At 46.0% G+C, this 16,867-nt stretch overlaps 1 protein-coding gene across 1 annotated transcript; it reads right to left on the reverse strand.

The window, feature by feature from the left end:
- Window positions 1–8,824: 8,824 nt before the first annotated feature.
- Window positions 8,825–14,073, reverse strand: SERPINE1 (serpin family E member 1). The gene is made up of 9 exons (XM_077260761.1): window positions 13,959–14,073; window positions 12,996–13,240; window positions 12,374–12,610; window positions 12,066–12,260; window positions 11,777–11,975; window positions 11,112–11,212; window positions 10,936–11,022; window positions 10,529–10,612; window positions 8,825–9,143 (listed from the first exon to the last, which is right to left on the reverse strand). Exons 1-9 carry the CDS (start codon window positions 13,973–13,975, stop codon window positions 9,106–9,108), a joined length of 1,203 nt encoding a protein of 400 aa, XP_077116876.1. The 5' UTR covers window positions 13,976–14,073; the 3' UTR covers window positions 8,825–9,105.
- Between the last annotated feature and the right edge of the window lie 2,794 nt (window positions 14,074–16,867).

Genomic DNA, 16,867 nt, shown 5'->3' on the forward strand with positions numbered 1-16,867 from the left:
TCCTAGTGCAGACAGCATCCGCCTCAGCTCATTCAGTCAATCCTCTGTAATCTGGATGAAGACCTTGAGCTGTGGTCCCTTCACAGAAATGCCATCTCTTCTGCCAAGTCACCGCTCAGTAACTTTCCCTGGTAGGCTGTCCAGAGATAGGTGATCCCACCGCTACAACCACTTGTGAGGATCTGAGGTCGTGGGTTGTAATAATCACCTGGGCAGGTTTACGATGCAACTATTTTGTTTTCCTTAGATCCATTGTTTTACGGCAGCTACAGGTAAATGGCCAACATACATGGCCTCCAGTCCACTAGATCCCCTCCCTGTAGCCAGTAGTCCCACTGCCCTCCTACCAGGCAATACTCTCTGTCTCCCAACCTTTGGTTGGTCCACAGATTTCGTACCTCCTGCCTGTATAGTCAGTAGTCACAGTCCACTCTCCTCCAGACGACGGATACCACGACTGCAGCACATGTCTCTCACTCCAGCTGGCAACAACAGTCCTTAAGATGGTTCCTCACATTCAGGTGATAGATATTGTGCACATAGCACGTGTATCAGACTCCAGCCAGCAACCGGTCTCCAATCTCCACAGACCATTCATACAGGGGCACCAGGACCTGTGTATTATGACATCCAAAGAGTTCAATTTTGGTTTTATCTGACCTGACTATATTCTCCCAGTGTTCCACAGATTTGTCTAAATGTTGTTGAACAAACTGTTAACGTGCATGAACACACTTTTTGTTCGACAATGGAGTCTTGCGTGTTGTGGGTGCATACAGACCATGGAGATTGTGTGGTGAGCGTGCATACAGGCTATGGAGGTTGTGTGGTGAGCATGCACACAGGCCATGGAGGTGGCGTGGTGAGCGTGAATACAGGCCGTGGAGATTATGTGGTGAGCCTGTATACTGGCCTTATGGCCTTAGAGGTTTTGTGGTGATCCTGCATACAGGCTATGGAGGTGGTGTGGTGAGCCTGCATACAGGCCATGGAGATTGTGTGGTGAGCCTGTATACAGGCAATGGAGGTTGCGTGTTGTGGATGCATACAGGCCATGGAGGTGGTGTGGTGAGCCTACATACAGGCCATGGAGGTTGTGTGGTGAGCCTGCATACAGGCAATGGAGGTTGCGTGTTGTGGGTGCATACAGGCCATGGAGGTGGTGTGGTGAGCCTACATACAGGCCATGGAGGTTGTGTGGTGAGCCTGCATACAGGCAATGGAGGTTGCGTGTTGTGGGTGCATACAGGCCATGGAGGTGGTGTGGTGAGCCTGTATACAGGCCATGGAGGTTGTGTGGTGAGCCTGTATACAGGCCATGGAGATTGTGTGGTGAGCGTGCATACAGGCCATGGAGGTGGTGTGGTGAGCCTACATACAGGCCATGGAGGTTGTGTGGTGAGCCTGCATACAGGCCATGGAGGTGGTGTGGTGAGCGTGCATACAGGCCATGGAGGTGGTGTGGTGAGCCTACATACAGGCCATGGAGGTGTTGTGGTGAGCCTGCATACAGGCCATGGAGGTTGTGTGGTGAGCCTGCATACAGGCCATGGAGGTGGTGTGGTGAGCCTACATACAGGCCATGGAGGTTGTGTGGTGAGCCTGCATACAGGCCATGGAGGTGGTGTGGTGAGCGTGCATACAGGCCATGGAGGTGGTGTGGTGAGCCTACATACAGGCCATGGAGGTGTTGTGGTGAGCCTGCATACAGGCCATGGAGGTTGTGTGGTGAGCGTGCATACAGGCCATGAAGGTGGTGTGGTGAGCCTACATACAGGCCATGGAGATTGAGTGCTGAGCCTGCATACAGGCCATGGAGGTTGTGTGGTGAGCCTGCATACAGGCCATGGAGGTGGTGTGGTGAGCGTGCATACAGGCCATGGAGGTGGTGTGGTGAGCCTACATACAGGCCATGGAGGTGTTGTGGTGAGCCTGCATACAGGCCATGGAGGTTGTGTGGTGAGCCTGCATACAGGCCATGAAGGTGGTGTGGTGAGCCTGCATACAGGCCATGGAGATTGAGTGCTGAGCCTGCATACAGGCCATGGAGGTTGTGTGGTGAGCCTGCATACAGGCCATGGAGATTGTGTGGTGAGCCTGCATACAGGCAATGGAGGTTGCGTGTTGTGGGTGCATACAGGCCATGGAGGTGGTGTGGTGAGCCTGTATACAGGCCATGGAGGTTGTGTGGTGAGCCTGTATACAGGCCATGGAGATTGTGTGGTGAGCGTGCATACAGGCCATGGAGGTGGTGTGGTGAGCCTACATACAGGCCATGGAGGTTGTTTGGTGAGCCTACATACAGGCCATGGAGGTTGTTTGGTCAGCCTACATACAGGCCATGGAGGTTGTTTGGTCAGCCTACATACAGGCCTTAGAGGTTGTGTGGTGAGCCTGCATACAGGCCATGAAGGTGGTGTGGTGAGCCTGCATACAGGCCATGGAGGTGGTGTGGTGAGCCTGTATACAGGCCATGGAGATGGTGTGGTGAGCCTACATACAGGCCATGGAGGTGGTGTGGTGAGCCTGTATACAGGCCATGGAGGTTGTTTGGTCAGCCTGCATACAGGCCATGAAGGTGGTGTGGTGAGCCTGCATACAGGCCATGGAGGTTGTGTGGTGAGCCTGTATACAGGCCATGGAGGTTGTGTGGTGAGCCTGTATACAGGCCATGAAGGTAGTGTGGTGAGCCTGCATACAGGCAATGAAGGTGGTGTGGTGAGCCTGCATACAGGCCATGGAGGTGGTGTGGTGAGCCTGTATACAGGCCATGGAGGTGGTGTGGTGAGCCTGTATACAGGCCATGAAGGTGGTGTGGTGAGCCTGCATACAGGCCATGAAGGTGGTGTGGTGAGCCTGCATACAGGCCATGGAGGTTGTGTGGTGAGCCTGTATACAGGCCATGGAGGTGGTGTGGTGAGCCTACATACAGGCCATGGAGGTGGTGTGGTGAGCCTGTATACAGGCCATGGAGGTTGTGTGGTGATCCTGTATACAGGCCATGGAGGTGGTGTGGTGATCCTGTATACAGGCCGTGGAGGTGATGTGGTGAGCCTACATACAGGCCATGGAGGTTGTGTGGTGAGCCTACATACAGGCAATGGAGGTTGCGTGTTGTGGGTGCATACAGGCCATGGAGGTTGTGTGGTGATCCTGTATACAGGCCATGGAGGTGGTGTGGTGATCCTGTATACAGGCCGTGGAGGTGGTGTGGTGAGCCTACATACAGGCCATGGAGGTTGTGTGGTGAGCCTACATACAGGCAATGGAGGTTGCATGTTGTGGGTGCATACAGGCCATGGAGGTTGTGTGGTGATCCTGCATACAGGCCATGGAGGTTGTGTGGTGATCCTGTATACAGGCCATGGAGGTTGTGTGGTGAGCCTGTATACAGGCCATGGAGATTGTGTGGTGAGCCTGTATACAGGCCATGAAGGTGGTGTGGTGAGCCTGCATACAGGCCATGAAGGTGGTGTGGTGAGCCTGCATACAGGCCATGGAGGTTGTGTGGTGAGCCTGTATACAGGCCATGAAGGTGGTGTGGTGAGCCTGCATACAGGCCATGAAGGTGGTGTGGTGAGCCTACATACAGGCCATGGAGGTGGTGTGGTGAGCCTGTATACAGGCCATGGAGGTTGTTTGGTCAGCCTGCATACAGGCCATGAAGGTGGTGTGGTGAGCCTACATACAGGCCATGGAGGTTGTGTGGTGAGCCTACATACAGGCAATGGAGGTTGCGTGTTGTGGGTGCATACAGGCCATGAAGGTGATGTGGTGAGCCTGTATACAGGCCATGGAGGTGGTGTGGTGAGCCTGTATACAGGCCATGGAGGTTGTGTGGTGATCCTGTATACAGGCCATGGAGGTGGTGTGGTGATCCTGTATACAGGCCGTGGAGGTGGTGTGGTGAGCCTACATACAGGCCATGGAGGTTGTGTGGTGAGCCTACATACAGGCAATGGAGGTTGCGTGTTGTGGGTGCATACAGGCCATGGAGGTTGTGTGGTGATCCTGCATACAGGCCATGGAGGTTGTGTGGTGAGCCTGTATACAGGCCATGGAGATTGTGTGGTGAGCCTGTATACAGGCCATGGAGGTGGTGTGGTGAGCCTACATACAGGCCATCGAGATTGTGTGGTGATCCTGCATACAGGCCATGGAGGTGGTGTGGTGAGCCTACATACAGGCCATGGAGGTTGTTTGGTGAGCCTACATACAGGCCATGGAGGTTGTTTGGTGAGCCTACATACAGGCCATGGAGGTTGTTTGGTCAGCCTACATACAGGCCTTAGAGGTTGTGTGGTGAGCCTGCATACAGGCCATGAAGGTGGTGTGGTGAGCCTGCATACAGGCCATGGAGGTGGTGTGGTGAGCCTGTATACAGGCCATGGAGGTGGTGTGGTGAGCCTACATACAGGCCATAGAGGTTGTGTGGTGAGCCTGCATACAGGCAATGGAGGTTGCGTGTTGTGGGTGCATACAGGCCATGGAGGTTGTGTGGTGAGCCTGTATACAGGCCATAGAGGTGGTGTAGTGACCGTGCATACAGGCCATGGAGGTTGAGTGTATTACTTACTGTCTACGTTGAAACAATTGTACCTGTTGATTCCAGCTCTTTCTGTACCTCTCCACAGGTGGTCCTTGGCTCTTGGACATGTCTTCTGATAATTCTTTTTACTCCTGTCTGAAATTTTGCGAGGAGCACCTGGTCGTTGCTGGTTTGTGGTGAAATTATGTTCTTTTCACTTCCGGATTATGGCCCCATCAAAGCTCACTGGAACCTTCAGTAGTTTAGAAATTCTTCTGTCAATGACATCAGTATGTTTTGCAACAATTAGGTTGTGAAGGTCTTGAGACAGCTCACTGGTTTTACTTATCATGAGATGTTTCTTGTGTGGCACCTTGGTAATGAGACACCTCTTTATAAGCCATCAGATGAACCAGCTTATATTATTTGTCATTTAATGGCAGGATTGTTTTCTAATTACTGATATATTTCAGCTGGTGTCAGGACGTTCTATGACTTTTTGCACTTCTCTTTCTTCATGTGATCAATACTTTCCCTGTGCCATTTCTCTTTAATGCTCATAACTTTATTTACGGACATCTATGTTTGATTTTTTTTTTCTGCCTCCATGGATTGGATGAGTTGTTGCCGACATCTGGTGAGAATTTCATGTGAATAGCACCTTTAGAAGTAGATTTACTTAGAAAATTGGTGATGGGCTCAATACATATCTCATCCGCTGTGTGTGTGTATGTATGTATTGTGAGGCAGTAACAGGTATTATATGTGAGGGGCAATATGAATCCTCCAGGATGCGCATAGAAGTATATTGAGGCCACTGGAGTGCATTGCAGTCACAGGCATAGCTGAGATTGCAGTGCAAAATAAAGGTAAGTTTGGTCTTGGGCAAGCTATTTGTCCAAGGGAGATATAAGGAAACCCAGCATGGGCTTTTATTTTTGGAGCGAACTACAGGATGGTAGTGGGGCGGTTCGCTCCCTCCAGGCCGGGTCTTATAAGTGGCTCATGGCCACAAATTCCATTTAAAAAAACCCTGCTGCAAAGGCTTGGGTGTGTCAGTCTTGGTTTGAAAACTGCAGAGCGGGTGGCTCTGCAAGGTTCATCCAGTGTGAAGTATCACGCAGCCAAGCGAAGCCAAAAGGCCTGGCACCCCTCAGCATGACACGGTGGTGCAGTCGCCCACGGCAACCAGTCTCTGATACGGACTGTCTTGATTCCCGGCTGCGATCCGGAGAATACCATTTGTTTTCCGTTTGTGAGTATATATACAGGGGCGTAACTACCGCGGTCGCAGCGGTCGCCATTGCGACCGGGCCCCGCAGGTCAGGGGCCCCGGCAGGCTCGGACTGGCCCACCGGGGAGGGCCCCCACTGCTCCGGGGGCCCCCCTGGCCGCCCCCCACCCACCCTCCTTGAAGACGATACTCACCCTGCTGCCTGCTCCAGCGATGGTCTCGGCGTCTGCTCTGCACTGCATCTTCTTCCTGCTTGTGCGGTCACGTGGTACCGCTTCATTAAGGCCATGAATATGCGCATATTCATGACTTTAATCAGTATCACATGACCGCACCAGCACAAGCAGGAAGAAGATGCAGTGCAGAGCAGATGCCGAGACCATCGCTGGAGCAGGCAGCAGGGTGAGTATCGTCTTCAAGGAGGGTGGCGGCCGGGGGGCCCCCGGAGCGGCGGGTGCCCCTGGAGCAGTGGGGGACACTGGGGGGGGGGGGGCAGAATGCTGGAGACACACACTGGGGCAGAATGCTGGAGACACACACTGGGGCAGAATGCTGGAGACACACACTGGGGCAGAATGCTGGAGACACACACTGGGGCAGAATGCTGGAGACACACACTGGGGCAGAATGCTGGAGACACACACTGGGGCAGAATGCTGGAGACACACACTGGGGCAGAATGCTGGAGACACACACTGGGGCAGAATGCTGGAGACACACACTGGGGCAGAACGCTGGACAGACTGGGGGCAGAACGCTGGACAGACTGGGGGCAGAACGCTAGACAGACTGGGGGCAGATTGTTGGACACACGGGGGTAATATGCTGGACACACTGGGGCAGATTGCCAGACATACTGGGGCAGATTGCTGGATACACTGTCTGGAGGCAATGCTGGACACACTGGGGCAGATTGCTGGACACACTGGGGGCAGGACTGGAGGCATGGGCAGAATGTAGATACAGGGCATGATTGGAGACACGGGGCAGAATGAAAGACATGGGGCAGGATGGATACGATGGGGCAGGATGGGGAGATCATACTGTCAGCTAATTTTCCTTACAATCTTTTCTTTTTAGGGGATGCAACATGAAAGTTCATCTTTTGAGGGTAAGCTGTTGTTTACAACACTTTTTTCTTATCTTTCGGAAATGTTTTTTTTGCAATAGATATTTACTTCTTAGTTTAACATTGTATGCGTGTGTCTGTATATCATTTTTTTTTTTTTGGGGGGGGGGGGGGCCCCATTCAAAAGTTCGCACCGGGGCCCGCAGGACTGTTGTTACGCCCCTGTATATATATATATATATATATATATATATATATATATATATATATATATATATATATCTTCCCACATCCTAAATATAATCTATACAATTAAAACTAAAAATAACATATTTGGTGTTGTTGCATAGTATTAAAATGTCTAAATATTTGTCACATACCGTGTATGTAGAAATGGGTAAAAAAGTTGACATGGCAGGTTTCTTGTTTTATTGTCACTTTGCCTCCCCCCAAAATGGACAATTTGGTTGTTAAAATTCCAGTGCAGCTCCATTTTAGCACTGAGGTGTACATACTCCTTGCTGTGCCGTATAGCCTCTGACAGGCTCTGCGGAGATATTATCCATTAGAACCAGTACTGAGATACTTACCAATAGTCCCAAATTTTCTGGAATACTCCGACTGTCAAAATCTCAAAAAAGGCTGGGGCCTCTTATAGTAACCATAATAGAGGTCAAATTGTTTCTGGACCCGAGAATGTTAATGATAAAAAAGTACAACTTGTTCCACATAAAACAAGTCCTGCTACAACTCTATTGTCCGAAAAGTACAAAATTAGTTCTAACTCTTGGTAGATGAGGTGGAAAAAAGGAAAGCGTCAAGGGATCCAGTAGAACTCATAAACCTGGAGCCGTCCTTTGGGGTAGGTACCCTCCTATATGATGTATATTGTCCGCCTCATGTCAGTGTTACCTTGTCTATGACATTTTTGCCGTTTTCTTTACAGTCTCGGGTGTCATCCTCATCCTAAATCTATAACCCCACCCTCGCTGTACCTCTACTTTAGCCACTTACAGGACTTCAGTCCTGACAACCTCATTTTCATTGTTCACCAATATTCACGGCTCTACTGCTCAGACTCAGATCCCTCACCTGGGTGCTGTATCCAAATACATGGGATATAGTTTAGCAAGAGCCAAGGTGCTGAACCTGGGCCAATTGGTAGAAATAAAACAGTGCTTTCATCAGTTACCGGAAAGTTATTTACGTCTTTGATCAAAGAGAAGATTTTAGACTATCTCAGACTCCAATAGACTATGCAGTTAAGTTGGAGTCACTAGGCTCTAATACAGGACAGATCAGTAGCCAAAGCCTCCGATAAGGCAAAGATTAGATTTTGGACTAACTCGGCTTCCAATCGATAATGATTCTTAGCTGAACTTTCTGATCATAGTTGTGTCCTAATTGAGCAGAGCTGTGGTGTAAAGCATAATGATGGTACAGAGCAGCAGTATAAAAAAAAAAAAACAGGAGATGGAGTTCAGACTACCTCAGTCACCAATAGACAATCTAGCCTAACTAGGCTTGCTGATCAAAATGGTCACCCAATGGAGCAGAGCTGCAGTACAAAGCATGTTGGTGGGGCAAAGCAGTCTCCAAATTTGCATCCGACAGATTTCAGACTAATTCATGTGATATTTTAGTAACTTTTTAGGATCTGATAACATGACTGAGTAAGGTTATTCTTATGGAGTAATTTAGCTTTCAATACTGTATGCTAAATTATACAGGACAGCAATGGGGGTGACGATTGCCCCACAAGTCTCTTTTTTTTCTGGATTCAGACTTATTCATATTAAATTAGACAATGTCTCTTAGGCTTGATTCATTGATAACATTGCCTAGGGTCACATACAGAATGTCAAAAGAGTCAATATCTCCATTACTCATGGGCTTGTCCACTCCTCTGCACCAGAAAATTTCTGATGATATCATTAGCAGTGCTAACACTTTCACCCAGCTTTCCCAGGAACAGATATGACCAATTAAAATATAAAAATATATAAATAGATTTATTAAATAGAAGTTCCATATAAAATGACATGTACTGCTCTGTAATACTCAATAGTATAATCTGTAGCTTGCAATCGTCTCATACATTCCATACACTCCTGCTTGCATCTCCCATGTGCTCATTCATACTACCCGTGTTTCCCTAATCCACCCTCTCCCTAGTAGTCTGGTGAGCTGCTCCCCTTTGCTGGGGTTTCAGTTGAATGACTCTTCCTCTTGGAGGTGAGGTACTGGATACAGCCACTAGATGGTGCTTGAATTTCAGGGCTCCATAACTTGTCCTATAAATAACAGAGAACCTGAAAGGGAGAATTAAGGATTGTAAGTGATGGGTAAAGTATAGCAATGTTGTTTCTTTATGCAATGATACAATGGATGAGTTTATGTGGTACATTTAACATTATAGCACTTTTTTGTGATTTGGTAACATGACTGAGCCATGACTGAGTAGGCTTAATGGGGCTTGATCACTTGGGGGTTGTTTAGATTAATGGAAGATTTTTTAAGTACTGTATGCTAAAATACTTGGGACAGCGATGGGGTTGACGATCACCCTCAAAACCTTTTCTTATGAATCACTCACTGTGTCTAATGAGTTTGTACCAGACGTTTAAATTATATGAAGGACTTAATCACAAGGGTTTACTTTAAGTGGGAATATATATGTTTTTCTAACAATGTAGTGCAGAGGGAGTATTGCTTTTTTGAAAGCCATTTTCCAGACCAATCTTTGTTCCTAAAAGGTTTGTGCAGATGACTTCCATTGGTACTCTCTGCAAGGGAATCACTCTTAAAAAGAGTTACACGATACATTTTTAATTTCCACAAGCTAATACAAATCATGTATCATGGGGTCATTTAGCATAATGTTTGACTTCTTAAGTACTGTATGGTTGATGTCTTGGGACAGTAATGGGTGTCATAATAATCCAAAAGGCCGTTTTATGACCCATTACTCCTAATATGTTTGTGACAGAAATATGGCAAATAGTAAAGATTTTATACTACAGAGGGATGCTTTACCATTGAATATATCAAGTTTTATAAACTTTTCCAGCATTGTTTCCCAAACCACATCATCACGGCCCTCCAATACATCATGTGTTCAGGATTTCCTTAGTATTGCACAGGTGAGTGAACCTGTGGCAGTTTCTGATGCTTTAATTATAATTCCATCACCTGTGCAATACTAAGGAGATCCTGAAAACATGACGTGGGTGGTCGTGAGGACTGGAGTGTGGGAAACACTGCTTTACAGTAATGGAGGTATTATTTGCTTCAAGGACCTTTTTCTGTACCCATTGCTGTTCCTAATAAGTTTAAATGCATCACCTATCAACAGCCATTTTACCATGAGTGTTTGTTCACTTCTCATACTATACATTTCATCTGTATATCATATCTAAAATGCCTTATACAGCAAGTTAAGCAACAAGTGTTAGAACTTGATGTTTGCACAAGACGTGCTTTGTTGCAAACATAGAAAGCAATCTGATTGATAGAAATGTAATATTATCTAATGTCTGTAAATTATCATTTAAGATCCAATAATTATCACTGTGTATTTCTTTTGGTATATCTGAAATGGGTCTTCCTTTGTATTATGAGAATTCACCAACAAATACATTCAGCCAGCATTAGAGGTTAGACATCAAGACATCATTTTCTATATGAGAGCCCTTACCGGTTGGATTGTGCCTGATGATGAACAAAAATGGACGGTCCATGATGACCTCTAGAGGAGCCATTCTGGCCAGGAGAATTGCAGCTGAGAAAGGAAAATGATATTCTAATATCTATGTTGTCCATCAGTCCCATATAGTAAATCAGCCGTCGTTATCTTAAGTGGCTTAATATGCTAATACTCCCTTATAAATTGATGGGCTTTATATTGGGCAACTGTGAAAATGTAGGGGTGAGATGTAGGAAGTTTTGCTACTGCACCGAGGGGAGCACTATCTGAACATGTCCTCTTCATGTACCCTGGCATCCTCATCACTGCTCACTCTTGAGTTTTCTGTCCGTCCTCACTCTCTTTTTTTTTTGTAATCCCATATAAATCCCCATGTCCAAGTAGAGTCACTTTCATACCTGTGGCAGCAGATGCTTTCGTTCCACTCTCTGTCACTTCGACCTTGACTTTCTGGAAGGCTTCGGATACATGGAGGGGTCTTTCAGCTACAACCAGAAAATGATTGCAGTGAGAATGACGGAAAATTAACAGAGAAAATATCTAGTTGTATGGGAACCCCATGGCCATTACTTACTAGATAATCGTCTGAAATCAGCTTTATCTGCAGAAAACATGTCTGTGACTCCAAGACGTTGAAGAGGACTCTTTAGGTTGACTTCACTAACTAGAGAGAACCTGGGAACATAAGAAACAACAGAACATGAGGTTATCTGACCATCCGGAAAGGTAATTATCAATTTTACCATACTTTTTCCAATCAAACTGAGAACCATAGATGATCTAAACCAGTGTTCCCCAACTCCGGTCCTCAAGAGCCACCAACAGCTCATGTTTTCAAGATTTCCTTAGTATAGTCCAGGTGATGCATTTATCACCTCTTCAATACTAAGGAATTCCTGAAAACATGACCTGTTGGTGGCTTTTGAGGACTGGAGTTGGGGAACACTGGTCTAAACAATGATATTCTTGACTTGCTTCATCAGCCATAATTGACTCATTTTCCCAAAAATGGCTTTAATTGCTCCCAAACTAAGAACATGAGTTGAGTTTGTATGAACATTGTGAAAAGCAACCATCAATATTTCCATACTTTCTCTAATCAAAATAAGAACCAGGAACCTTCCAAGCAAGGATTTTCCTGACACCATCTTACGATCATTAGTTGTTATAGCCACAAGGAAGTATTTGCCCAGGAATTGCCGAAATCGCCCATAATGTTTTTATTTGCATTGTACTTACTTGGGCAAAACAAAAAGGCGCGTTGATCTCCTCATGCTGTTTTTCCATTGAGTGATAAGTTCTGGAGACAAAATGTCTGTGATGGTGGACAGTGACACCCCTTTTTCATAAGGAGCAGCTATCAACATGCTGATCTCATCTCCTTCGTAGGGCAGCTCGATTACATCATAATATACTCCATCTGGGGTCTCCAGCTCACCTGCAAAAGCAATATCAATTGTAAACCTGTTAGCTTACTGCTCATATTTTCCAGATGATGCATAAAGTAATTCAGCTTTTTGACCCTTACTGTAGTTGTATTTGGCCGTGTTTTCCATCATTTGAACTTGCACCTGAGAACCATCAGGTCGGTGGAATGGCCTCTCCTGGGTGTCTTTTTCTGGAAAGGGGAGGACCCACTTTCCATCAAAGTGAACAGCACTGAGCAGGACCAGACGGGTAAGAGGAGGAATGGAGTTACTTCCCAATAAGTCTTGGATCATACCTGGGCATGAAAAAACATAAGTCCTAATGGTTAATGGTTCAAAAAGAAAATGCAAAGAAGGCAACTTGAAATCACTATGTCTATTCATCCATTGTCTTATTCCAAATTCTCACCATCTGTTTGGTTCTCCACCCATTGGTTCAAGATGTCCTTGGCTTGTGATGAGTCTGTAAAATTGACTTGGGTCACATGTCGTCGAAACGTTGAGTAGAATCTCTGAAGAAAACCTGGAGTCAACTCAAGATCACGCTGAACAAAAAGTCCATCTGCCACGTGTACAGATTTAGTGTCTTCACTGGACCCACATATCGCCTCTCTCAGTTTGCGAAGTAGCATAGACACAGCCCGTTCTGGAGAAAGAAATGGTCCATTACTAATGGAATGTGTATAGAAACCATCGAGGAGAAAATGGAAATGGGGCATGCCTAAGCTAATAAAATAGTTTGCATGTGACCACTACTAATGACAATGATTATAAGGCTCGTTGGGGCCATCACTCAGATTACCCCTCACTATGAAATGAATGTACTGCAAAATCACAAAGTTATAATACTTGTTTCTTTACTCTGTGTAAATGTCAGTTTTTACTTCACTTCTGTCATTCTATTCATCCACCAAACTAAAGGATCTGTATTTTTCCAGTTTTGCCTATTGTATGAGCCAAAACTAAATGACTTTGATCCCTATCAAGTGCAACTTTGTATGTCTGTACATAAATCTGCATGTCTGTCTTACCTGAATATCCATAATTAAGGACCTTCCGCAGTTGTTCCATGGTCTTCCCAGATGTCCCATACTGTAGTATGTTCAAAGCCGAGGATACACCATAGGGCGAGAAACCTAAATTTTTCTCCTTGTTTTCCTGTAGAATCTCCTTAAACAAACGCACCCCGAAACTGGCATCTTTTTCAGCCACCTGGGTTATGGATTTAGGACGGAAGGCTAATACAGTCCATGAAAGCAGGACTAGTATGAGCAGCCTGGTGAAGACAGAAACATAGATCAGTGAGCATGTTGTGCTGAATTATATTTTTAGGTGGTACCGCAATGGGCACTTTTCTAAATCTAATACAGTACCCTGCCTAAGTCATAGAATATAACCAAAAACATCACCTCAAATATGCTACTTTTTTTACTCGGTATTAAACCCTTACCATAGTATATAGATATAGCATAAAATTTAAATTGGCCTCAAACATGACCCCATTACCATGCCCTTCATAAGAATCTTTAAAATGTCGATTATTTATATGAAGCACCAGAAAAAATGCACAATAATTGACCAAATACACAGTTAACACACTAAAATTGTATTGCTCCCTTATAGTATGCGTCTTTTGACACGTTACAAAATTGCTCATAGTGCATAAAAATTTGTCTATAAACTTAAACATAAAATTTTGAAAAACAGAAAATCCATTGATATACTTATAAAACCTTACTTTATACTCCAGTCACATCCAAAGTTGCAATCCCAAATCTGTGCTTTGTAGCAGAAAGTGTTTCATATACACCCAGCTGTCAAAACTTTGACTTAAGAGCTTTGCTCTAAACATGTGGCTGTTACCTGAGAAACTGGAAACTCAGCATAATTTTGATTTGGATGTGAATGGTGAATAAAATGCAAAATTAGTACAAGGTGAGTAAAAGTCTGAGTGCAAATTCACTCAATATCAAGCCCATATTATGTCCTCTTACCGTGCATTAAAAGTCATTCTTCCTAAAGGTAAGTTCGGTGATGTTAGGAGGTGAGGTTTCCAGACAGTGTACTCGCAGCTGTACAGTATTATGAAGAGGCTCCGAGCAAGCTGCTGTGTGCATGAGTCTGACCCAGCCTGGAGTTTATATCCAGTCCTGCCGCCTCCGCGAAGAGGGGTGTTTCCTAATACATAAGGAAACCTCATGTTCAGTCTAGCAGTCCCAGATGTGAATAATAGCAACAGCCTGCGGTATGTGACTGTTACTAATCCCATATTTAGCTATCTGTCCGTAAGTGTGATGTCACCCGGAGACATCTATAGCCATGGCAGCTATTCATACCACCGAGATATTACTGGAAAGTCTAAAGAAAAGTACATTGTGGTCACCATGATAAAACCCAACAGGAAAAAGAGTGGTGTGGTAGATAAACGCCAAATGCATGGTCCAAATAATGCTAATTTAACACTTGACCTTGTAGTACATTTTTTCCTTTTTGCAAAATAATCTAAATTTACCATTGTGACAGCAATGACATGAAGTCGGTGCACTACTACTTCTACTTGCAAAAGATGCTGAGAACGCCACATAAAGCTTTTATACAGTCATGGCCAAACCTTGAAATTGTTTCCAAAAATGAAGTCTTCGTCACAGAATATTTATGCAATTACACATGTTTTGTTATACACATGTTTATTTCATCGGTGTGGCAAATTGGACATCATATCACACAAAACCCCCAAAATGAGCATTCCAAAATTGTGGGTAAACAACTTTGTTTCAAGCATGTGATGCTCGTTCAAACTCACCTGTGGCAAGAAACAGGTGTGGGCAATATGAAAACCAGATAAAAAGGGGAGAAGTTGACTCATTCTTTGCATTGTGTGACTGTGTGTGCCACACTAAGCATGGAGAACAGAAAGAGAAGAGAACTGTCTGAAGATGTGAGAACTAATATTATTGAACAATATCAACAATCTCAAGGTTATTATAAGTCCATCTCCAGAGATCTTGATCTTCCTTTGTTCGCGTTGGCAATATGATCAAGAAGTTTACAATCCATGGCACTGTAGCTTATCGATGTGGACAGCAGAGAAAAATTGAAGAAAGGTTCCAACGCAGGATAGTCTGGATAGCGGATAACTCCCAAAGAAATTCAAGCTGTCCTACAGGCTCAGGGTACATCAGCGTCAGTGTGAACTATCAGTTGATATTTGAATGACATGAAATGCTATGGCAGGAGATCCAGGAGGACCCCATTCAGGGTCGGACTGGTCCACTGGAGAACCGGAGGATTCTCTAGTGGGCCCAGGCACTGACACCTGCTGACATATAAGGCAAGCAGCTGCCTAGGGCCCCCAATGCTCCAGGGGCGTGTCGCTAATAGCGGCACATCAAGCAGCTGCTATGGAGGCCCCGGTGACAGTGAAGCAGCAGCGGGGGGACAGGAGGCAGAAGCCTGCTGCTGCGGCTAAAGCCTGTCTCCAGTGTTAGCCACGAGCTGCATCTAACACTGCCCGCTATCAGGCCGGCAGACCCGGGTCCCCGCTCCCCCAGGGGCCTCCTGCAGCTTGGCAGCGGAGCGGAGCTGCAGGGATCAGATGCTGTCCTGCTTCCTACCTGACATTTTCTGTCTGATACAGCAGTGCAGCTGGATGACGTCTTCATTCATCACGTGGCTGTTTCAGAGAGAAAGCTGCCGGTGAAGAAGATGCTGCCGGGATGTACTGCGGCTGCGAGGAATGTGCGGAGAGGTGAGTGATGTGTGTGTCTGTGTGTGTTCTTGTGTATGTGTGCGGTGCTGTGTGTGTGCTGCTGTGTGTTTGAGAGTGGTGCTGTTTGTGTATTGAGAGGGCAATGATGTGGGTGATGGAGAGAGCAGTGATGGGGTGGTGAGGGAGAAGGCAATGGTGGTGGTGGAAAGGACGATGGGGTGGTGGGGAGGAGGCAATAACGGAGGTGGTGGAATGGGCAATGATGGACGTGGTGGAATGGGCAATGATGGGGTGGCAATGATGGAAGTGTTGGAATGGGCAATGATGGAGGTGGTGGGGAGAAGGCAATGATGGTAGTGGTGGAAAGGACAATGATGGTGGTGGTGGGGGAGGAGGCAATGATGGAGGTGGTGGAATGGGCAATGATGGAGGTGGTGGGGAGAAGGCAATGATGGTAGTGGTGGAAAGGACAATGATGGTGGTGGTGGGGGAGGAGGCAATGATGGAGATGGTGATGAAGACAATGATGGGGGTGGAGCGGGAGAACAATGATGGAGGTGGAGGGGGGTTGCATTATACTATATAAGGGTGCTGCATTATACCCTATGAGGGAGGCTGCATTACACCTATGAGGGGGCTGCATTATACCCTATGAGGGAGGCTGCATTACACCTATGAGGGGGCTGCATTATACCCTATGAGGGGGGACTGCATTATACCCTATGAAAGGGGCTGCATTATACTATATGAGGGGGCTTCTTTATACTTTATGAGGGGGCTACATTATATTCTGTGAGAACTACATTATATACTGTGGGGGGGGGCTGCATTATATTCTGTGTGGGGGCTGCATTATTTCCTCAGGGGGCAATATTATATTCTGGGGGGCTACATTACACTATATAAGGGGGCTGCATTATGCCTTATAAGAGGGCTACAGTATATTTTATGGGAGGGCTGCATTATACCTTATGAGGGAGTTGCATTATACTCTGAGGGGGCTACATTATATAAGGGCTGAATTATACCCTATGAGGGGGCTACATTCTATGGGGGGCTGCATTATAGCTTATGAGGGAGTTGCATTATATTCTATGAGGGGGCTACTTTATTTTCTATGAGGGGGCTACCCAAACCCCTGCTACATAATTAAGATGTGTAATACCTTATATTATACCCTGATATTATTGTATT

The sequence above is a fragment of the Ranitomeya variabilis genome, chromosome 5, assembly GCF_051348905.1.
Source record: "Ranitomeya variabilis isolate aRanVar5 chromosome 5, aRanVar5.hap1, whole genome shotgun sequence".
Lineage (NCBI taxonomy): Eukaryota > Metazoa > Chordata > Amphibia > Anura > Dendrobatidae > Ranitomeya > Ranitomeya variabilis.